This window comes from Eptesicus fuscus, chromosome 1 (assembly GCF_027574615.1).
Source record: "Eptesicus fuscus isolate TK198812 chromosome 1, DD_ASM_mEF_20220401, whole genome shotgun sequence".
Lineage (NCBI taxonomy): Eukaryota > Metazoa > Chordata > Mammalia > Chiroptera > Vespertilionidae > Eptesicus > Eptesicus fuscus.
Genome location: NC_072473.1, coordinates 89,869,688 through 89,894,937, shown reverse-complemented (window position 1 = coordinate 89,894,937; position 25,250 = coordinate 89,869,688). Strand labels below are relative to the sequence as shown.

At 42.7% G+C, this 25,250-nt stretch overlaps 1 protein-coding gene across 1 annotated transcript in view; it reads right to left on the bottom strand.

Moving 5' to 3' along the window:
* The window catches only part of DOCK11 (dedicator of cytokinesis 11), a 203,221-nt gene extending 178,052 nt beyond the window's left edge, over positions 1 to 25,169 (bottom strand). The window contains exon 1 of the mRNA XM_008156829.2: positions 24,957 to 25,169. Within this exon, the coding sequence (XP_008155051.2) occupies positions 24,957 to 25,058 (102 nt within the window). The 5' untranslated portion in view covers positions 25,059 to 25,169. The remainder of the gene's footprint in view (positions 1 to 24,956) is intronic.
* Positions 25,170 to 25,250: the final 81 nt, after the last annotated feature.

Here is a 25,250-nt window from a genome sequence, read left to right as displayed (position 1 = left end):
AATGGCCAGGGAATGAGACCGGCCAGGCAGAGGTTTCAAAAGCTACCCCTTCTCTGGCTGGGTCTTGATTACACACAAACTTCCAAAACTTCCAACTTCTCACAGGGAAGATAAACATGCAGACTTGTTATTACTGAATGGAATGTTTATGTCATTACTGTGAAAAGTGACACCCAAGGTCAGTACCATACTAAGAATCAAATTCTCCAAGTGATTCCCTCCATTTGTAAATTGGAAGCATTGCCTTTTTTGTTTCTCCACCCTTTGTCTTTTTGCTCTCTTCTCCCCGCCCCCTTCCACTCCCAACAGGAAGACAGGGCTTCTCAACAACTAACTATCACGTGGGAATTTACTTTCCAAGTATTTCTGAAGTATAATCAATTTCAATAAGAAGCAATACATACTCACTTTCTTCTAGGGATGGCCCTGGAACTCTCAAGGGATAGTGGCCACTTGATGATCCCCACTCTACTGGCCCTGGATGATCCCCTCCACTTCAGTGTAAGACCTATGAATATTATGAGATGTCACTACCCCTCTGATTATGTTGCTAATAAATTGCCTCTGATATCATCAAAGGGGAGATTATCCTGAGCCTGGCCTAATCAGGTGTCCCTAGAAGAGGAACTAGCCCTTCCTGGAGAGAGAGATTCACCTGTTGGCTTTAAAGAAGCAGACGGGCATGTTAAGAAAGCCCCACATGGCTAGGACCTAAGGGTGTCCTCTAGGAGTTGGCAACTATCCCCAGCTCAGAGCCAGCAAGGTAACGGACCAGTCAGCCCTACAACCACAAGGAACTGAATTGTGCCAACCTGAAGGACTGGGAAAGGCCCCTGAGCCTCCACATGAGAACACAGTCCTGCCAACACCTGTGAAACCCTGAGTAGACTCCAGCTGAGCGCTGCCCATACTTCTGATCCAGAGAAACTGAAATGAGAAGTGTTATTTTAAGCTGCTAAGTGTGTGGCAATTTGCCACAGAAACAGAAAACTAATACGGTCAGGATTCAAACCAGGGCTGTTTAACTCTGGTGTGCATGCTTTCAACTACTTCAGTAGTTTCTATATCAGTTTCACAAATTCCTAACCATTTTTAACTCTTCAAAAAGAATAGAGACATACATTTCTATTGAACAGTAATGGTTACGATCTTTTCCTTTTCTGATGCAGTTCTCACGTTCTAGAAATGTTTTCATCATATTCTAGTATAGATACACATTTATTGATTCAATAGAAAAACTGCTCAAATACAATGTGATTAGAATTTGTGAAAAAAATCAATAGGATGTAAAACATAAGATTTTATTTACCAAAAACACCTTGTTAAAGCAGGTGTGGCTTTGGTAAGGGCTCCAGGCTCAGGCTGTGCTACTTCAGAATATTTGACTATTGGGTGATCTGTAAGATCTGTCATCTGATGCCTCCAAGGAGATGACAACACATTACCTCTTTTAATAGGGCCCAATTCATTGAACAGAAGAAGCCAGTGAATTCTCTGCTGAAATGAAATCGATTTAAAGAGAATCCCCAAAAATTAAACCCTGCGGTTGCTTCTTTGAGGATGTCAGTCAACAAACTCTTGTTTCATGGTCTCCTTTCACACACAAACACAACCACACACACAAACTACACATGGTGGCAAATTAGATGAATAATAATAACTAACAGTAACTGAGCTGATGCCAAGTGTTTACCATAGATTATCTCATTTAGGCCTCACACTTACCTTATGAAATGAAGTAGGTATTACTATCACCATCACTTCCATTTTATATGCAAATAAACTGGGATTTAGAAAGATTAAGTGACTCTCCCAATATTGAACAACCAGAAAGTGACATTTCAACTCACATGCTGACACCAGAGCAGAGCTCACATTCTCAGTCACTGCTGAATTACCCCTACTTCTGCTGCTCTCCAACTAGGAAGTTCAGACATCCTTCACAGTACCTAGCAAGGTGCTTTCACACAGGAATGCTCAAAATATGTTTGCTGATAATGATAAAGAATGAGGCCCGGGCCTGAGCCTAGTAGTAGGTAAGGCTTCCAGGCCATTCATCGCTGTGAGAAGATGGGAGGTGTGGAGAGGGCAGAAGTTAATATGGGATAAGGAAGCAGGCTGAAGGCAGCCCCACCCACTTATGTGGGTATCCATTTAAAAGTAAGTGAACAAGGATCATACTACTGAGAACTTCAAATACATGTTGGCTAACCATACATGAGAAGATTCGATTCTGGCACTAAGATCATAAAAATAAAGTAACCCGGTTTTCCAGAGTTTATTTGGAAAAGTTGCTGCTACACATCTGGAAGTTATTTTCTAACACACTAGTTCCAATGAGTCATATACAATATTAAACAATGATTCCATAGGGTGAACCCTGATCATATTTTTCCATTAAGTGGCATCCACTGAGGTCAATGAAAGGCAAAGGCTTACCCAAACTTGGAGAACCTCACCCTCCACAGCCCTATTTTATATTGTCAAGAACATGAGTTTTACGAGGTACAGGAATAAGTCTATCTCCTAGCACTAATGGAAGGCATTCTAATACACTTAATTTCCTTTCACTGGTCATGTGCAGAAGATGGATCCAAAAGCTGATTGAGGGAGTCAGTAACCCGAAGTAGAGTTGGCAGAACAAACATTATGGGGCCCTGCGTAAGCATGGGACAGTCAGAAATGCAGGGTGGGGAGCTCCTGAGCAAAGAATAAGACAACCTGTGGTACACAGAGTACAGCCAGAGTTCAAGACCCTTAAATCTGCCAGCAAGATTTTCCCCAAGGATTACTATAGAAAGGTTGCCAATTCATCCTTGCCCTTTCAGCCACATCCTACTATACTGACTCCACCCATCAACTTTCAACCCATATCATAATGGTTTCCTAATATTTCAAACCTCTTATATTTGTGTTTAGAAGTATTAACTTAAGGCAATTTCCCAGTGTCTTTTGACACTTGGATTTCTTTCAGATTACAAAGAAGGAATGAGTCATGTTCTTTCAGAGACTGTGGAGCCACTTACAAAGGCTATTTTAAATCTTTCAGGTGACAAGGGTATTATTTAGTTCCCAGAAAAAATCATTGACTAAATGGCTTCCTCAGATTTGAAGGAGTTAATGCACCTTCCCCAGAGATTCTCCTCTCTCCGCCCCCACAACAATTGGATTTTAAATGGCACAGGAGTTGAAAAAAACCTAAAGCATTAACTCCCACCTTACAAAAGATATAAATTAGTGGGTGTCCATTTGCATTATAAAGGATCATTAGCATTGCCAATAGATTCCAATCAAGTTTATTCAAAAATCAGATTCCCCTAATGTATACTGAATTTGTACATGGGTATCATTTAGCAAGCACAGCTGTACCAAAGCCTGAGTTTGATTAGCAGGTACCTGTTCACTGTGCTTTGCACTGCTTCCAGAGTCAAACAGTGAGGAGTCCACCTTAAAATTCCTGACTCACTCCCCCATTCTAACAATAAAATTGCTTTACTTTTACCTAGCACTTTTCATCAAAGCCTTCAAAGTACTCAATACACATTTGTTAGTCTTCATAATTATGCCAAACAAGTTGGCAAGAGAACTGGAAATGCATCCTTCCAATCTATCAGGGATGGGGGGGAAATAATTAGGACCATCGACAGGCAGAAAAATTAGTTTCACATAAGAACAAAAGAACTACATTTAAGTTTTATTTTTTACAAAAAAGAAAACAAAATATTTCATGCTTCTTACTTTTTAAAAATAGGCTTTATTTTTTTTAACAGTTCACAGCAAAGCTGAGCAGAAATTACAAAGAGTTCAGTTCCCATGTACCTCCTACCCACAAAGAAGCACAGCCTCTCATATTATCAGCATCTCACATCAGACTGGTGGTATATTTGTTACAATCGATGAACCTACATAAACACATCATAATCACCCAAGTCCATAGTTCAAATTAGGATTCACTCTTGGTGTTGTACATTCGATGGGTTCGGACAAATATATAAGGACGTGTATCACCATTAGAGTCTCATACAGAGTATTTTCACTGCCTTAAAAATCCCCTGTGCTCTGCTTCTTCATGCCTCCATCCCCCTACTTAAGTTATCAAGAGGAAAACTCAATTTAATACAACAAATCCATTTTTATATATCAGTTTTATGTTATGATCAGGGTGGGGATTGGAAAGAAAAAGAGTGAGAAATGTAGTGCAGAGAGACAGATGAATAGAAGCAACAAAAAACAAACTCAAAGATGGGCATGCTGATGGGGGAAAAGGCACAGCAGAAACAGAAAAAGAGACCCAGCTTACCAAGAAGTGCACCAGAATCTAATTATCTTAAATGTCAGAGGCAAGACCTTCCATTTCAAAGCCAATTCATCAGTAATTTTCCCATGCATTTGTTTTTAAATCCACACAAATCTTAAGATTATTTTTAAATAAAAGAAAAAGATACAGCATATTCAAAATCAGGAAAGTTGCAACCATATCAGCGCATATCATCTATTAATTAGCTTTACACTTGAAATTTAAGCTCGTCTAGTGATTAATATTGTTAACGGCAGCAGAGGATGACTATAGTAGCAAGAACGTAAGACACATTTTACATGCAAGAAAGATGAGAGCAACTTTACATTTCAGGAAATTCAGGGTAGGCATTTCTGCTTTTCAAAAATTATAAAGGTAATATGAAACATTAATTACATAGCTATATGGAGACATACAGGCATATACAGCATGTGTGTGAGTGTATATAGATATACATGTACTCTCTGAAACTTCAATTTATAAAGAACGCATAGTGATCAAAATTTGGGGAATATTTAAGCAGATAGGAATGAAAAGCAAATGGGAATTGAAATCAAATTTCTAGACCATCCTAACTTTATTGGTTTAACAGAAAGATAATGTGAGATGTACAAACTGATGGTCAAGGACCTGCAGGACTATAGGAGAAATTATGTTAATAATAATAGCACCATGCTAATTACCATATAGATACTGTATGTCATAGAAATATAGCAAACTGAAAAGTATAAAACTTATTTGAAATGTTCATTTTTCTATTATAAAAATACATGGTCATTAGTTGACCTCTTACCGTTCCCCCGCCCACATGCATATAAGCATAACCAATGGACATAGAAAATAGGGGGGGGTGAAGGCCTGGGCTGGAGGACAGGGGCATGCTGGGAGAGGACAATGGGGGAAAAGGGGGACATATGTAATACTTTCAACAATAAAGAATTTAAAAAGTACATGTTCAATGTAAAATAAATGAGTAAACATTTTTATCACATTTATTGGGGTGACATTGGCTAATATGATCATATAGGTTTCTGGTGTAGGTTTCTATGATACAAGATATGTATATTGCAGTATGCCTACCACTCAAAGTCAAATCATCTTACATCACCAGATGTTAGGCCCCCTTCACCTAACCCCCACCCCCACTCCCAATAAACATTTTAAAAACAGAAAATATAAAGCAAGAATAAAACTTACTCATAGCCCCACCACCCAGAAATATGTGTTAATATTATACACGCACACATACAGTGTAGACATACTGGTAGGCACACTTTTTGAGAATGTTTTCTTTGTAACAATAAAAATAGTTAATATTTATTCATTGCTTCCTCATGTTCTAGTCATTATTCTAAGTGCCTTTCTGTATTATTTTACTCAATCCTTATAGCAACCTTGTGAGGTCAGTATTATCATTATTTCCATTTTACAGATGAGGAAACTGAGGCACAGTGTGATTAAGTAACTAAATTCACATATATCACATATACATTATTTTAGCAAAATATGATCATAGCTCGCATGCTTTCATAACCTAAATTTTCTCGTCAATAATAAATATAGATGGCATTTTAATTTTATTTTTAAAGATTTTTTTATTGATTTTTAGAGAGAGATGAAGGGAAAAGAGAGAGAAACCTCAATGTGAGAGCAAAACATTCACATATGCCCCAACTAGGGATCAAACCCACAACCTGGGTATGTGCCCTGATTGGGAATCAAACCCGCCAGCTTTTCGGTGTATAGGACAATACTCCAACCAATTAAGCCACACTGGCCAGGGCTATAGATGGCATTTTAATGACTGCATGGCTTTCTGGTGTTTGGATGTATATTTGCCCAGCCCCTCACTTTTGTACATTTAGATTGTCTAAGTTTGAGTATATGTTTGTTGTTGGTTTTTGTTAGTTCAACTATTGTAAACAACTTTGTAAGGTTCATTTAGGTCGATACCATTTCCACTGCACAAATGAGCACAGGAGGTTCCACAAAGTTAAACAGCCTGTCCAAGGTAACAGAGATTGTCAGGGGAATCGCTGGGTCCTTCTGGCCCTGGGACTAAGCATTAGCTCCTTCCACTCTCCTGCCAGCTCCTTAGTTGTGAGGCAGAATGAAATCAATCCTCTTCCCTTATAGCAAAAGGGTCTTTACACAGGTGACTGAGTCAAGGGTCTTCAGATAAGGACATCATCCTGGATGATCTGGGTGAGTCCCAAATGCAATCACAAATGTCTCTATAAGAAAGAGGGAGATTTCACACAACTGAAGAGAAGACAATTTGACCATAGAGGCAGACTGGAGTAATGCAGCCACAAGCCAAGGAATGCTGGCAGCTAAGGGAGCTGGGAGAGGCAAAAATGGATCCTTCCCTAAACTTTCCAGATGAAGTGTGGCCCAGTGATACTGATTTCGGATTTCTAGAAGGGAATAAATGTGTTATTTTAGGCCACCCAGTTTGTGACCATTTGTTACAGCAGCCACAGGAAACCAATACAACTAGAAAGAGGCTACAATCCTACAGGAGCAATGTGCTCCAAATTGGAGGGGAGGGAGAGGTTTCACCTAAGCCCTGCAGGAGGAACAGGATTCCCTTTAGCAGGGAAGGGGTTGAAAGGGCATTCTAGGAAGAGGGGTCAGCATGCGCAAAGGCATGGAGGTAAGAAAATGTATAGTGCATTTGGGCAGCAGCAATGGGCAGTATGAATGTAAGAAACATTCAAACCTGTGGAGAATTTTTGTGAGTTTACTTGAGTCAAACTGTCGACAATTACTGGGAAACAAAATCTCAACGGATTAAGATAATGCCCCAGAGAATGGCAGTTTTGCACCTTATTTTATGCACAGGAGGCCTGATGCACGAAATTCGTGCAAGGGGCTTGGCCCTTGCAGCCCCAGCTTCGTCTGGAAGGTCATCTGGAAGGATATCCGGAAGGTCATTTGGCTGTCTGGTCTAATTACCATATTAAGCTTTTATTATTATAGATTACAATAAAAAGAGTTACAAGAAATTCACTGGTGATAGATTAGGTAGGCAAAAAGCGGGGGGGGGGGGCCTCTGGAATTGGATAAAAAGTAAATGATAGGCATATACATCTTTTACATAGATGGGTACAGGATAATTAACAGTCAGCAATTAACATTTGATAACTATAACAATGAGGGGATTTGTGGTGGTCTCTGTTCTGGTGTGGTTGTTGGGGTCAAAAAAGGGAAGTTACCTTGACATTCCAAAGGTATGTTATCTTAGATGCAAAAGACAATAGACAGGATCAGCTAAGATAAAGATTGACTTTGGTCAAAGAAGATTCTAGCCTAGGACATGACTACCCACCATGACCTGCATTTAGCTTGAAAGGTTTACTTTCAGACCATCCTTATGTGGTTACTTTAGGTCTCTGAGTTTGTAAGGCTGCCTCACAGTCCTTCCCAGAGCTTGTCAGGTTTAGCATGTGGCCCCTTTTTATCCACAGCCATGGCATGGCTAGAATACAGGAAGGAATGTGATGGAAGAGAATTCAAAAGTGGACAGGGCCTTCCTGATGGGTTTAGGAATGTGGGTATTTTCCCTCATCCTCTCTTGAGAGGCAACAGAATGATGGTCAGTTACTAGCTAGAAAGACAATAACATATCTGCTTACTGTTAAAATGGTCCACCCTGATTTGTCAAAACACAAAACAAAACAAAACACCAAACACACGCCGCGCACACACACACACAAACAAACAAACAAACAAACAAAACCCTGGGGATATGTGAACAAATCCTGCCTAAATTATTTCTCTAGGGAAGGGGGGTATAGTAGTGAAACAGACCTACTCAATTCCACCTGGTGTCAACTGGGAAGATGCTCCTGCCCTCCGACCCCCCCACACACACAGACACAAACTCCCCGCCCCCCCGCCCCCTGCAGAAGACAGACCAACTCTGAAATGTACTTGGTTGCTCTGACCTGGGCATGGCTTCTGGCAAATAATTACCCAAACAAAGCAAAATCCTCCATTCAGTTGGGCCACTGGAACTTCATCTGTCTCTTACTTGGAAGGTTTTACTTTTGAAAGCTCTACTAAGCCAAAGGCCCTTCTTTTTCCCAATTAAATCGAGCAGAAAAAAACACACAAAGTGACATAAACTGGGCTCTGTAGTTGTAATTATATCATTCCTTAAACTCTTCATTCTTACGCCATAATTTCACAGAACAGAACCTCCACTTCTTTTAGTTAGAACTAAATCCAAAGCCAGGACATTTTAGGGAATAACCTTGCCAGATGTGTAGCTCCACAACATTCCCTTACCATCCAGGTCATTGAATTTCCAGAAAAGGCAACCAGCCATCACTTGCTCAGGCCTTTGGAATTTTCCATCTTTGGCTAAAGAAAAATAAACACAGTAATAGTCCTGTCCCTTGGAGAACACTTTTTGAGCAAACACTGAGGAGAAAGGGAAGGAAAAGGTGAGAAAAAGAAGAGAAGGGGGGAATGGAAATGTGTCCACAATGGAATGAGCATGGTGGAAGGGAAAGCAAAGGGGCTGGCTATGCGAGAGCTTATGGCAGTGGAGTTGGACCAGGGAGCCAGTTATACAGATTATCTTGGAAGGTGAGTGACAGTGTAGAGAGGTGAACAGTAGGAGCAGCAGTTGAGGAAAATCAGAATGAAGGGATAACAGTAGGGGATAGTAGAAGGTGGAAAGAGGAAAAAAGCAACTTGGTAGGGAGAGGATATAGTAAGAGGAAGCCAGTCCCAGTGAGGGCCACTCTCAGAGGAAATCTCAAGGGCTCAGAGGGACACCCTTCAATGCTCCCTTTCCTGTCTAGCAGGGTTTGCTGCCTTGAGAAATATGGGTCTGGTAATAATTGTGAGCTGTAGCCCCCTGCTACTTGAGGATAAAAGGAAGTGAGGGTAGGCCAACCTGGCACATGAGTCCCCCCACCCTAGAATCCTCAAAAGAAATCTGTCCTTTATAGGTTTCTGGTGGTTACAAGTCTCTGTCCTTCATCTAAATTGGAGAATTGAGTTCCAACTATCATAATCAGTGGGGAAATACATACAAGTATTCTCTATGTTCCTTAACTGTTTTAGGGTCTTGAATTATGCAAGTTGACAGTGTGCACTGTCTCTATCCCCTGAATAAGTGTCTAGTCACCCCTTAGGGGTTCGCTGCTTGGGACATTCTATTCAAAACAAGAGGTGGTTGTTGCAAGGTAGTGTTATTTTACTTGCAGCAAGGAAAAGAGACAAGGAATTCTTACCTAAAGTTCTGCCTTCCTAAAGGAAGGCTTAGCCATTGCTTATATATGCTATTTGGTCAATTATGTGTTGATTTATTCTTTGCAGTTCACTACTTCATCCCTTTGTATTCCTGTCAGTTCATCTGTTTACAACTGCATCTACAAAATACTATGCTATGCTGTATTTTTTAAAATATATTTTTATTGATTTCAGAGAGGAAGGAAGAGGAAGAGAGAGATAGAAACATCAATGATGAGAGAGAATCATTGATCGGCTGCCTCCCGCAAGCCCCCCACTGGGGATGGAGCCCACAACCCGGGCATGTGCCCTTGACCGGAATCGAACCTGGGACCTTTCAGTTCGCAGGCCGACACTCTATCCACTGAGCCAAACCGGCCAGGGCGCTATTCTATATTTTAATGTTTAGCAAGAAATAACATTTAGAAATGCCCAGACCTTGAGACCCTTGTCCTAACAGTTCCATTTACCTAGTAGAATTTCTAAAGGGTTGATTTCTTCCTGTCTGAATCTAAAAATATACTGCTACCCTCATTAAATATTGTTAATATTTTAATCTCTGGTCTTTTGATCTATTGCAATGGGGGGAAAAAACCTCTTCCTTCCGTCTTAACGTTTTTTATCTTTTAGTTTCCTCAAATTAAGTCCTTGTCTTGCCTTCCCTTCCCCGACCCCCTCTGCAATCCTGCCCTAAGTGGATTTAATCCATTAAAAAGAAATCAGTGGAAATAGATTCTGTGCTTCTTTTCAATTCAAGCAACAGTTCTAAAAGCATTTCCCTTGGGATTTGAGCATGAACCAAAGAGTATCTTTTGCTTCGGCTAAGGCTCTCTCCCACAGCTCAGCATGCCTTTCTCTCTCTTTAGCTCACTCTCTAACAACACACTTGCTTTCTATTTCTAGTTCCTTCTGGTATACACCACAGCCCCAGATGTTCAAGTTCTAAGTCATCAAATCTGTCACAAAGCTCATTGACTGAATGCATATATAACCCCCCATAAGCCATGAAGGTCAGATGAGAACCAGTAACAAAGCAAAAATTCCCTTGCCCTGACCCAGTAGCTCAGTTGGTTAGAGCATCATCCCTATCCATCAAGGTTGCTGGTTCAATCCCTGGTCAGGGCACATCAACCAATGAATGCATAAGTAAATGGGACAACAAATCCATGTCTCTCTCTCTCTCTCTCTCTCTCTCTCTCTCTCTCTCTCAATAAATAAAAAATTAAAAAGCAAAAATCTCCAACAGAAAAGTAGTAAATCAGTAAAAGAATACGAAATAAAATATAATAAGTCAGGTTAAAGGGTCTATAATTTGAAGAAAATGAACACCAGTTTCTAAAGAAGACTTAAATAGGACTACAATTAATAAATACCCTTTCATGTTTTGGAAATAGTAGAGATTAGTAGTATATAAATACATAGAAAAAATTTTAAGATAATTATAGTGAAAACATCTGAATTTTTTGACTTATAAAGAGAATTGAAACTGTTTTCCTATTGAGGTAGAAAAAAGGGATAATGGACAGGAGAAAGTGAGCAGTTAATGTATATTTTATACATATCTATAATAATAAAAGCATAATATGCTAATTAGACCAGACAGCCGAACGACCTTCCAGACGAAGCCACGGCTGCAAGGGCCAAGCCCCTTGTACAAATTTCATGCATCAGGCCTCTAGTTTTGAAATAAAATGTTGGGGTTTCCTAACTTTTTACATAATGATTTTCAGTCCGTCACAGCCAGGTCAGTTATCCAAGGGTCTTAAAAAAAAAAAAAAAAAAGGCTAGGCTAGGCCTCTGAGAAATATAGCCATGGTCAATTAGAATTGATGTAAAAATAGAAAATGCAATCCACATCTGATAGAGTACTTTTTTGAGGCAATAAGGCTCTCTGCCATCAGCTCATCATGGACATGGATATTTTACTAACCAGTGTAAGGAGGGCTGGTGAAAATGCGATCAGCCAGGAAGCTTTTGTGGTGCCTGACTCTAAAATGGCAGTGACTGGATTTGGTGAAGAGAGGAAGTTTCAATTTCTATCTCAATTGAAATCATGAAGCCAGAAGGAATATGAGATTTTCCAGTCCTCTCTGCTTCTAATCATGTGTTTTAGAAACCCATTTCTGAGAAAGGGTCCTGCAGTTACCTTGGGAATGCAGGAGGGCCAAGTACAGTCTAATTTGACCTTCAGGATGGTTGAAGTGCCTCTCACACGGGACGCATGAGCGATGTCTTGGGGCTTATGAGCCAAAGAAATATTCTGTGATGTAAAACCATACCTTTCTTTTAAACACACACGCACACACACACACACCTCTTTACTCTATTCTTTAACTGAGGCTGGAAAATTCCATAGGCCTGACCTGGCTAAGTGCCTGCTAAGTGTCTGGCCAGCTTGTATCCTGAAACACCTCAAGTCTGAAAGCAGTGCCCACTTACAAGAACTATAGACTGAGGGAGTTTGTGTGGGATAAAAATTTTTAATTATGAAGAATTTTTTTTAATCCAAATTGAAACTGCAGATTGCAAACCTGTATCGCTTTCTTTCAGCCAAAATTCTCAAAAGTGATTATGCACCCTTGTTATTCCGTGAAGGCTTCTGCATCTGGCTAAATTTGCCAGTCTATTGGATCCCCATCCCTCCCCCACCATGTCAGTATTCACGTTTGGAACCCACCTGATCCCAGGATTCTGCCATTCCTCAACCTACAGCAATGCCTGAGGAGTAGGCAGAATAATGGTTTCCCAAAGATATCTTAATCCCTGGAACCTGTGACTATGTTATATTACATGGCAAAGGGAACTTGGCAGATATGACTGAGTTAAGAAATTTGAGATGGGGAGATTATCAAGGATTATCCAGATGGGACCAATGTAATCATAAGGGTCCTTCCAAGTGAGGGAGAGGCAGAAGAGTCAGAATCAGAGAAGGAGATGTGATGGCAGCAGCAGTGTCAGTATGATGCAATGTGAAGAGGACTGGACCAGCCACTGCTGGCTTGAAGGTAGAGGAAGGGACTATGAGCCAAGGAGTGCAGGCAGCCTCTGGAAGCTGGAAAAGGCAAGGGAACAAACAGATTGTCCCCTAGAGCTTCTGGAGGGAGTGAGGCCTTGCAGACACCTTGGTGTTAGCCCAGTGAAACCCACTTCGGACTTCTGACCTCCAGCACTGTGAGATAATAAAGTTGGGTTGTTTTGAAACACTAAGTTTGTGACAATTTGTTACAGCAGCCACAGGTTACTAATAGGCCATGCACCTAGTCCTGTGGTCGGCAAACTGAGGCTCACGAGCCACATGCGGCTCTTGGGCCCCTTGAGTGTGGCTCTTCCACAAAATACCACGGCCTGGGCGAGTCTATTTTGAAGAAGTGGCATTAGAAGAAGTTTAAGTTGAAAAAATTTGGCTCTCAAAAGAAATTTCAATCGTTGTACTGTTGATATTTGGCTCTGTTGACTAATGAGTTTGCCGACCACTGACCTAGTCCAACCCTCAGCAGTGCCATTGGCTAGAACTCATCATCTCGGACACTTTGTCTCCTCTGAGTTCTCTAAGCAGACACCTCTTCAGTCCCCCATCCCACCATGCTGACCTCAAGCAATTATAAGGTTATAGTGAGGACAGGACAGCTCTGCTCAAGACCAGCAACAAGAACAGACCACACTCCTAGAAGAACTGGGCAACTGGCTGCAAAACCAAGGCATAGGGTTCGATACAGGGTAGGGGCTCAAGATAAGGACACGGTGACTGGGATGGTGACACAAGGGGACAAGGAAGAAGATAAAACCCAGTGACTGGAAATAGATTTTAAAGACAGAACAGAACCAGTGGCCTATAGGACTTGAGGCCCAGAGTCTGGGCTCTGAATGTGAGAGCCCTCTGATGTCTCCTGCATAGACCCTGGCTGGTCTCTGGACCTGGTGCAGTGCTGAGCCAGCTCTGGACATCAGAGTAGCTCCCGCTATGTGCAGAGATAGGAGGGAAGAAGGCAGGGAGATGGAGCTGGGCTTCAATTACTGAAGCAAGCCTCTTATGGAATTCTCCTCTGGCTCTTCCGGTGAGAATTCTGCCAGACCATTTTGTTTGAAAGGGGCAGACAGAGGCCAAGTTCCTCTGCAAGCAGTCATTTTGGTCACTAGTAGTGAAGGAGCAGTTATCCCTCAGGGGCAGGTTAGCAGATAGAGCATTCTTTGCCCCACAAGCAATAGAGCATGGTGTAAACACTTTGCTGGGCAGAAGGAGCCCTATTGGCCCCTGTGAGCTTTTAAATAACGATTTTGTTCAATATTTGCAATAGTTGATTCAGAGCCCTGATGAACTTATTATTTCTTGGTGGTAAATTAGGCACCTTGGAAGGTGGTATTCCCTCCTGCAGATCTCTGGGAAACCATTTAATGCCGCAAAGCATTAGGAACTTGGTAACCTATGAAAATAAATTGGTTATGCCAACAGCACTTTTCCCTTCCCACCATGGACACTGACAACAGGTCCTGTAAGGCATAAAGCTGGCAGTTTCTCAAGTGGGAAGACTAAACTAACATAAAAGGCATGGAGAAAAATATATATGTTGTTATTTTTGGATAGCACTAACCCACTTGAAAAAAAATCATAAAAACAATTCCATGAAAATGATCCCAGGGACCTCTGCAGGGCCAGTATCTGTAGCCTTTTTTCCATACAGTTATTCAAATAGCAAAGAAAGGAAGAACGCTAATTGCAAACAGTTCTCAAAATCCTTAGGCTTATTTTGGCAAGGACAAATCTATACTGATCATACCCACATTTCTCAATAACAACCCCACCCCTCCTTTTTTTTTTTTTTTGGCCTCACCTACTTTCCCACTAAAAGACCTAAGCTTGTTCAGAAATAAACACTATTTCCCAATAGAAAGAGACAATCACGAAAGCCATATAAAAAGAGCTTCCTGCAGAAACTGGTTTGGCTCAGTGGATAGAGCGTTGGCCTGCGGACTCAAGAGTCCCAGGTTCGATTCCGGTCAAGGGCATGTACCTTGGTTGCGGGCACATCCCCAGTAGGGGGTGTGCAAGAGGCAGCTGATCGATGTTTCTAACTCTCTATCCCTCTCTCTTCCTCTCTGTAAAAAATAAATAAAATGTATTTTTTTAAAAAAAAGAGCTTCCTCCACCTGACTTGCTGTGGAATCTGGTTCAGGAGCTAGTACTACTTTACCTAATTACTTCAAAGGAACCAAGACACCTGGAGTTCATTACCCGTTCTGGCATTTAGTAAATATGGATGACCTACAGCCTGCCTCACTTGAAACCATGCCTCTGTTTCCCCACTTAGAGAAGAGAGGTGACAATAATGCAGTATGTATTTAATCGTGACCTGTAAGAACATGCAAGACCACAAACATAACAGCATTTTTAACTCTTCCTAAGTTGGGGGCTATAAAAATACAAGCTCTTGCCATCATCTTAAAAATATTTCTGCCCGGCTGATGTGGCTCAGTGGTTGAGCATAGGCCCATGAGCCAGGAGGTCACTGGTTCGATTCCTGGTCAGGACAAATAGCCAGGTTTCAGGCTCGATCCCCAGTGGCAGGGCATGCAGGAAGCAGCTGATCGATGATGTTTCTCTCTCAGCAATGTTTCTATCTCTCTATCCCTCTCCTTTCTTCTCTCTCTAAAAATCAATAAAACATATTTAAAGGAAAAAAAACATTTCCTACAAAGGCATCCCCAGTCTCCTGACACATTTCACTGAAACACTTCAAATAAAGATGCTCTGTCCCAGGGGCTTGGAAAAACACTTGACTTCTTAGTTAAATCTCACCCAGTAAAATGTTTCAGTCATCAGGGAAAGCAACATGATGGGAAAGCTGAAGTACCAGAATATCTTCAAACGTTACAAAGCAGCTTAAACATACACAATCTGACATACGCTGTCAGGAAAGGCAAAAATACAGCTTCCTGTGAGCAATAAACTCAATGGGTAATAAAAATAAGGTGGAGAAGAATTGCAGGAAATCATTAATAGCAAATTTAGGCGTGATCGTGTGAGGTTGTACACAGAGACAATGGGTAAACTACATGTCACTGGAACAGCTGGCATACTTTCTGCATTTACTGACTATGCTGGAAACCTGTCCACGCTATCCCTAAGAGAACTTATCCTGCTACCACAAAACCAGAATAGCCAAATATAAAAGTACATTGATTTCTTATGAGACCTTAAAGGTTTTCACTAAAAATACCTATTTCCAAAATAGAGCTCTAAAAAGGCATTTGAATTTCAATATTCACTTGATTTTTGAAAGTAAAGACGAATGAGTGAAAGAGATGTCAATAAAATTGAGAAGGAAAGGAAAGAGCATTGAAGTTCCATTTTCCCATACAGAGCCTAACTCTCCTCTAGCCACCCTCTGCTTAAACCACACTGAATAGACTGTCACAAAGGTGACTGCTTCTGCCAGAGGTCATTCACACAAGTTCCCCAGACTGGAGGACCTTCTCCCTGGGCACAGGACTGGGTGTTGTTTCTCGCTAGTAGAGGAGCAGCCTTCCCACAGCGGACTAGTCTAAATGCAAGAACTGCCAAAGACCCAGAGTCCTAGTCACATGCCCTGGGCTCTTCAATATGACCAAGTCTGACAGGAAATTGTTATTACCAAGAACGTAATGGAGATGGAGGGGTCCGCAAGCTTCTTTCTCCAGGAAAAGTATGATGCCTGGCTCAGCCATGTAGCTCACCCTTTTGGGCATGATTTGGAACAAGGAAATAAAATTTAAAAGCAAGGATACCTGTTTCCCTTCTGCCAGCTTACTTTTGTCTGTTGGCTTATAACACACAAAATACTTCTCTTGCCCACCATAAAGCCTGGGAATGATAATGAGAGCCAATAGTCATTCCAGTGCTTTCCATGTGTCAAGTCCTGCTCTAAGTGCTTCACATGCAACAACTCCCACAAGAGAGTTATCAAGGTACAGGAATATAACTGACCCCAGGTCAAAAGCCAGTAAATACCTAAGTTGAACTTTGAACCTGGGCTGTGTGCTTCCAGAGCCCACTCTGAACCCCTCTGCTCTGACAAGCACAAGCTTCCAGGCAAATTCCAGCCAAATAAGACTGTCCCTTTGCCCAGCTTAATGCTCTGGGAGTCTCCAGGTTGGGGACCTGCAAGAAACAACAAGGCATCTGGCTCTAGGTTGATATAAACTGCAGGCCAATGTTACCCAGGAACCCCTCTGCACTCCTGACAAATGCTAACGGAAAACAAGAGATAAATCCGAGAGAAATATGTATCATAAAATTACCGTTAGCATTTACAGAAAAAAAGAAACTGCTCTAGCTGCTTTTTCCTCCTGTGGTTTCTGGCCTTACCTTCTGGTTTTGTTTTGTTTTGTTTGTTGGTTGTGTTTTTTTTTAACTAATTTTTCAATATGCCTTACTGACAATTCTGTATCTCAGAAGACAGCAAAACCAGGTACGTGAACAAATGAGTCCTCTTAATTCCAACAAACTCCTGGGGATTTGAGAAGGTAGTAAATACGCACTTTGTACAGTCCACGGAGGTCAAGTAAAGAAATGCCAAGGTGACTTACACACGTACACTATATGTGAATTTCTCAGAGTGTTAGACCTACCATTTACTTTCCCCATTACCATTTTTATTTTATTCTTTTTAAAATATATATTTTTATTGATTTCAGAGAGGAAGGGAGAGGGAGAGATAGAAACATCAGTGATGAGAGAGAATCATTGGCCGGCTGCCTCCTGCATGCCCCCTACAGGGGATCGAGCCCTCAACCCCGGCATGTGCCCAGACCAGAATCCAACCGTGACCTCCTGGTTCATAGGTCGATGCTCAACCACCAAACCACACTGGCCGGGCCTATTCCCATTTTAAAAAGTATATTTTATTGATTTTACAGAGAGGAAGGGATAGGAATAGAATTAGAAACACTGATGAGAGAGAAGCATCATCATCTGCCTCCTGCACACCTCCTACTGGGGATCGAGCCCCCAAGGAAGGTACATGCCCTTGACCAGAACCCGGGACCTTTCAGTCCGAGGGCGGATGTTCTATCTACTGAGCCAAAGCGGTTAGGGCCCATTCCCATTTTTAAAAAGGCCACTGTAGTCAAATAAATGTGGGAAATGCCATAGAGATTAACACTGTTCCTTAGCAAAGGCCTACTGAACACAGAAAAATATTAAGGATCACAATAAAAGAGCTTGAAGGGCAGTGGCAGAGATGTTGTAACAAAGTAGAAGACAGAACCACTAGCCTCCTACTGTGCTTCTTTCTATCTTCTCTGTTCTTTGCATGCATCTAATCTCCCTTCTTAGCCTTCGAGTCCCCTGAGCTCAGGAAACATCCTATTCAGCTTTTTCAGGTACCTGGGGGAAGAGACTAGTCAGCCCCTCATCAACATTGCTCAAACCCTGTTGGCGGAGCTGCCCCAGGAGTGTGACCTAATTTACCATCACTGATCTTACTGGAAATATGGGGCTAGCCTACACACCCTGCCTGCCTCCCATTTCCCTAACCACCCGCAATGGTGCAAACCTCTTCACTCAGCTAATCTCACAATCTCATCTCTGTCCTCAGCCCTGGCTCTTCCTCCCCTTCCTGATCCCACTTGGAACATTTCTCTGCCCTTAGGAACCTTGGCCTTTGGCCAAACACATCGCTACACTGCTCAGCCTGGAATGTTCTCTCCACCACCTTGCTTAGATGAAACCTGGCTTTGTGCTGACAACACTCTCAAGTTGAGGTGGCTCACTTTCTTTTCCCTTCCCCTAGCACCAAACATGCTTTTCCTCCAGTTCACCAAAGCTGAGAAACCTCAAAGTCATCTTGACTCCACCTCCTCCCTTCCCTCTCTCTTCCTCCCACTTCTTCCTCCTCCTCTTACTCCCCCTTCAAGAGTTACCAAATCCTGTTGATTTTATCACTGAAATACCTCTTACACTTTTCCCCTTATCTCCATTCTCACTACCTCAGTTAAAGCCTTTGTTATATCTCTCTCTGGAACTACATATTTTAACTAGTTACCTGGCCTCCAGACACCCAACATCCGGTCCATCTTACATATTGTTGCCAGTGCATTTTCCACTGAGTACCTACTGCATTCCAGGCAGGGGGTGGGAGTGAGTGAGGCACTGGGAACAGAGATGGATACACAGTTTCTGACTTCATGACTCATATCTAGAATGCGTAGGAAATATTGTCCCCTTCCCCCCTTCCAGAATACATTTCTCCCCCATCAGATCTTTTTTTTAACCTTTATGCTTTACTTATACATCAGACACTTTCCATACATTAATCCTCACAAGAACTCCATAGGTAGTACACCTATATATCCCCATTTCACAGATGAGGAAAATGAGATCTGGTTATTTGCTTCAGTTCATAATGCAAGCAAGTGACAGGTCAGATTCAAGCCCAGATCTGACTCTTGGGCCTGTGTTCTTTCTCCCACGTTTTAAGTAGGACACTGAGACCTTGGAAAAGAACCCAAACAGGATGACCAGGATGGTAAAGAATCTTGAAACCAAGTAATGTGTGGAATAAAGGAAATAAATGAAGGCTCTTTGGCTTTTTAAAGAGTGAATTTACAAATGACATGGTAGCCTTAGCCAGTTTGCTCAGTGGTTAGAGAACTGGCCTGCTGACCAGCAGGTCTTGGGTTCGAGTCTCAGCCAAGGGATTGAACCTGAACCTTGGTTGCAGGTTCAATCCCCAGCCCAGGATGGCCCCAGGCCCCTGTTGGTCCCAGTTGGGATACCAGTGAGAGAGAGCCATTTGATGTGTCTCTCTCTCCCCCTCTCTTCCTCCCTCCCACTCTCTCTAAAAAAAAAAAAAAACCAATAGAAAAAATATCCTCGGGTGAATTTTAAAAAATAAATAAATAAATATGACATGGTGGCTGCCTCCAAATATTTAAAGGGTTGTCATGTAAAAGAGGAAGCAAATATATTCTGCGTAGTTGCAAACAGCAGAGCTAGGCCTAGCCCATGATGGAACTTCAGACTAAGTTGCAGCTCAAGAACCTTTTCTAACATAGCCCTCTAAAAGGCAGGGAGTGTTTAAGGAGAAGCCAAACAATAATTCTGTCAGGGATGCACATAAGGGACATTCCTGCCTTGAGTGGGCAATGGGCCACAACACCATTTCTGTGCACATCAGACTCACCAGTTTTTAAAAACACAGATGCCTGGTCCCACCCCAAACCAAACAGAATCTTGGGGGTGGAGACCGTTTTTTGCAAGAATTACAAACAAGGAAATAAGCCTGTAAGATTCAAATCCTCAAAATGAGAAATACAAATGGCTAATCAACATACAAAAAACTGTTCAAGAGTTCTCAAAGAAATGCAAATTAGAACTGTTATGTACCACTTATCTCCTATCAGATTACACAGATTAAAAAATATTGATAACCAGTGTTGCCTTGGGAGAGGGGAAATGAACACATATTCATTCTGGTGGTGAAAAGAGTAAATAGCAACAACTTACTGTAGAGCAATTTAAGAGCGTGTTTAGAGGAATTTTTAACACTAAAAATGTGTCTAATGTCTGCACAAGCAATGCCAATGCTAGAAGTTTATTTGAAAGGGACAATCTAATAAGTTTGACAATGCCTGCTCAAAGACGTTCAATCAATTAATGTTTATACCAGTGCTGTCCAAAGGAACTTTCTATAATGATGGGAATGTTCTCTGTCTGTGCCATCCTACGTGGTGGCCACTAGCCACATGCATGTGGCAACTGAGCACTTGAACTGTGGCAAATACAATTTAGGAGTGAATTTTTATTTTTTAAATTAATTTAAATTTAAATGTGGCTAGTAGTTACTGTACTGGACAGCTCAGGTTTATAATCCCACAAAATTAGGAATTATCAAAATACCAAACAATAAAGGATGATTACCTATTGTACACCCATAGTAGAAGTTTTGCAGTCATTAAACATGATTATGTAGAGCTATGTTTATTGGTGTAAAGAAATATTCAGCCCTAACCAGTTTGGCTCAGTGGATAGAGCATCGGCCTGAGAACTCAAGGGTCCCAGGTTCGATTCCGGTCAAGGGCATGTACCTTGGTTGTGGGCACATCCCCAGTGGGGAGTGTGCAGGAGGCAGCTGGTCGATGTTTCTCTCTCATCGATGTTTCTAACTCTCTATCCCTCTCCCTTCCTCTCTGTAAAAAAATAATAAAATATTTTTTTTAAAAAAAAGAAATATTTAGAAGATATTGGTAAGTGAAAAAAAAAAGTATTTTAAAGTTTATATTATATACTTATCCAATCCATTTTTTCATACACATACACAGAGGAGACAGACATGTATACATATGTTAGAATATTGAGTTCCCTGAGTGATGAGATGCTGATGGTTATTCTTTTCTGGTTTTCTAACTCTTCTACAACACACATGCATTATGTAATGAAACAATAAACATTTCAAAAGAAGGCTTACTGAAGATTAGAATAGAAAAAGAATCAATCTGGAGAATTTAACATGTTCATCTTAAAAAGCAAATTCTACCATTTATTGCTTCAAAGAGGGTTGAGCGAGGAGGCCTCTCTGGTTTCACAGTAAACTCTGCCCAGAGCTTTTGGAAAGATCCTCCAGGAGTGACTTGCCCCAGGCTCTCCTAACCTGGAAAAGCCCACAGACGTGGTGAGGAGCCATATTTAGGAGCCAACAGTGAGGGTAACTTTCCTGACTCTCAGTTCATTCAGGTCCAGGCTAAGTCTCTGAATTGGTAACGCGTGGCCAAGAGGCCCACTGAAACTGGCTTTATTCCCCAAGTGTCAGTTGTTTTGTCCTATATTAAGTACTTTCAGCAAATTCCCCTGGGGATGATGGAGCAGAGGAGCTCCCTAAGTCCTTTTCAGGCCTTCCCTAAATTCCAACCTAACAAACATTCCATGCAAAGGTAGTGTGTGCCAGGTGGGGGGAGTCAGCAGCTGCAGAATCTTTTCAGCCATTCTCAGCTTTGCGGGAGCTTTGCTCTACTGGAGTTATTATATGACATCTGGCTGATGCTAGCCAGGGGATATTGCACGCATTACCCTGCCTCAAGGGGCTACAACCCGTAATACCTAGCAACTCTTTCCTGATCCTCTGGCACACAAAGAATTGAGGGTAAATTCAGCAGCAGCAAGCAAACAAACAGTATTTAAACACCCAGTAGGTAACTTTCCCAGGCACAATGACTTCTCTTAAGGAGCCAGAATACAACAGGTTTATCAAATGCCTTTGTTCCCCAGATACAAATAGCTATATCCTGAATGATAACAAAAACAGCGTTAAAAAGTCTGCATTGAAAACATGTATATATGTAAACACTTCTCAGTTAATCACATACATTCTCAAGTTATAATATTCTTCCCAAGCCTCCCTTGAGAAATCTCTGCCAATGTTCAATTCTGTAATTACCCATTTCCCTAGGTTAAAACTGGCCTTCATAAAAATGCTAAACTTATAGGAAAATGCAGCAATGAAACAGTGTCTCTCTGTGTACTTCATTATACAGCTAATAGATTCGTGGAAGTACTAATAACTGAATGAAGGTCTGAATACATGACTACATGCTATATATAGCCCATGCCTTCTGAATTTTTCAAACAGTGAGCAAAACGGGATGATGTTAGCAACATACCTACAAGGGTATGATTGTAAAAAAAATAAAAAAAAAAATAAATAAAACACCACCTAAACAGGAAGCACTGTATATTTGTTCAGCTTGGTGGGTTTTCAAAGTTCTAGAGAAATACACCAGAGGAAAGCTTGAACTGCTGTGAGAATGACTCCATACTGAAGTCCTAATAACAGGAGTGCCATGGGTTTACAGTAGCAAGTGTACGTCCAACTTCAGATATCCCTAATAAACACTTTAGGGCTTATATCGGAAAAGAATCAGAAGTTATGGAGACAGCTGCACTGTGGTCCACTGGCTCTCCAGCCACCGTGACTTTGCTAACTTTAGTTACCAGCTCTTTGTCAGAAAAGCAGGGGCCAGGAAAGAGAGCCATTTAGGGGAGTACACTCTATTTAAGACCATTTCCTTATTTCTTAACTGACTGAATTGCTTGAAAACTGCATTCACTAAGTTGTTATGAATAACCTAAAATTGACTTGTATGCATATTCTGGGTGTTCTTTTGACAAACACATGCACACAGAAAGATCCAACCCCAGTTGGAACTAATAAAAATAAACGGAGAAAAATTCATCCACGTTCACTTATAATTATAGGGCATCAGGCATTGTGTCTTGCACACAGTAGAGGTTCGATAGATATTGGTTGATTGAGATTCATAGAATCTGTTCTCCCCCACCGCCCAAATCTCAATGTGGATCACACACCAGAGTAGTAATAAATATTATTCCTGTGCCTTGCCTGGTAAAAATCTATGGCCTCCGTTCCAATAAGCTACGCAGGCACTGTCTCCAGAAGACTCTCCTCCCACTAAGAGTTTTTCCAGCTTTGCCACAGAGTCAATGGTTAAGAAGAGCCAACTGCACCTGTGCTACACAAAACTCTTTTAAAAATCTGAGCAAGAATGCTAAGGTTAACTTTTTGCTGCTGAGGGTGGCAGGTCAAATGCTGGTCAAATCCCAGTGGAGGTTTGCTGAGTCCCATTTATTCTCTTGAGACCATGTGTCCACTTCACAGGCTCCCTTCACGTGATGTGCTAAGCCAGCCACCCCTGCTCAAGCAAGGTTTTCTTTCTTCCTGAATTTAGGAAAGCATTTCTTGTACTAGACAGATTGAATCACTTGTTAACAATTACGGGAGAGCCCTGGTAGAAATGCCCTGAACACAGCTTGCCTTCCTCTCTTAACTGGCTGATGACAATCTAGGTTCTAATCTGACCCAACGGGACCTCATTCTAAAATCAGTGAGACATACAATAAGCCAAGTCCATTTAAAAAACATTAAAGATCTGGGTTTTGCTCTGCTAAACAGCAGGATTAAACTTCCAAGGGTTCGGCCAGATAGAGAGATTTCTTTAAAGTCACTTGGCTTTGCACAGTTGTAGCTATTAGGGATCAGATCATTATCTCAAAGGTACATATTTTACCTTTGATCCTCCTCCAGAACTCCCACTAATGTCAACTTTCTCCACTGTTGAGATCAGCCCCCTGGCCTCCCTTTAATGTTGGTTTTATCGCTGATTCTACAAGATCAACAGAAAAATTACAAGGAAAAGCTGTGAAGTTCCCTTTCGATGATAAGTTGTTTTAACAAAAAGAGCCCACTCTTAAATGATGAAATTTAAATACAGCATATGATACGCTGTAAGGTAGAGAGAGTGGAGAGGAAATAGAACAACAAACAAACAAAGCCAAAGTAACAAAAACGCTCGTTAACCAGTCTGATTGCTTATTTAGGGCTTGCTCCCCAGTCCAGGAAATTAGCAACGAGTGTCTAGAAAACAGGAGGAGCAGCAAGTGCCAGTTAGCACCCTTGATCTTTCTCCAGAGTCAGACAATCCGGATGAGGCTGAGGATGTGATAGGAGGTTCCCAGGGGATCAGCGCGCTTTCAAATCCCCATCCCCCCAGGCCTAAGCGGTGGGGCTCTTACCCCAGCTTCTCCACACCAGAACTGAAAAATTACAAGGAAAAGCTGTTAAGCTCCCCATCTTCCCCCAAACCCTCACAGCCCCCCATCTCCTGGGTCCCAGGGGACACCTCGCCCCGAAGCGGCCGACCCGCGCCCACCAGCCCTGGAACCCCGTTGTTTCCAATCCCCACTCTCTACGGCTGCAGCGGCAAAAGCACCCCTTCAACACCCATCACACCACCCTCTTTCTCCCCAGTAGCAGGAGGAAGTCGCTCTGCTTCCTCTGTTCTCGTCGCCCGCCAGAGCTGGGACGCTCGGGGCGTTTTGGGTGGGGTTCTTTTTTTTTTTTTTTTTTTGTATTCACGCTGTGTGTGTGTGTGTGTGTGTGTGTGTGTGTGCGCGCGCGCGCGCGCGCGCGGCGCGCTACTGTGTTAAGTGCAAACCCTTAAACGCATCCTACAGCCTAGGCTGCCTCAGGTGCCGGCTGGCGGGAATCGGGATCTCGTAGCGCCTGATTCCCGGTTCTTTGTGGCGGGGCTAGGACAGCGAGGGGTCCGCTCCCCAGCTCACACCCCGGGCCCGGACCCAGGTTCCGAGCCCCCGATGGCCCGCCAGAGTCCAGCCGGGCACACGCCCTCGCCGCGCACTGCAGCCGCGGAGCTGTCAGCGGGCGCCCGTGACTCCAACCCTGGCCAGCGGCGGCCGGTGCGCAAACTTACAGAACCAGAGGCGGAGAGCGCGGGAGCAGGGGGAGCCGCCCGGAGCGCCTTCTGGGTCCCAGCCCCGGCACGCGGAAACCACGCCATCGCACCGGCCCGAAGCGCGTCCCCCCCCCCCCCCCCCCAGACGCCCCGTGCCCCGGCCACTCACCAGCACCACAGAGCCGCGTACGGCCTCCGACACGCTCTGCCGAAGCTCAGCCGCCGTGCCGGGCTTGCTGAGCCGCTTGGTGAATTTGCGCACTTCGGCCATGGCCACGGGTGCAGGTCTCCGCGGGTGTGCTCAATGCCCCGGGCCGGGCCGGCCGAGGCCACTGCTGCTCCCTGTTTACCCGCAAGCCGGCCGGCCACATAGCAGCGCGGCGCCCGCCGCCCCTCCCTCCCTCCCGCGGCTCCTCCCCCCGCCCCCTCCTTCCCTCCCGCACTCTCTCGCCGTCCAGCCCCT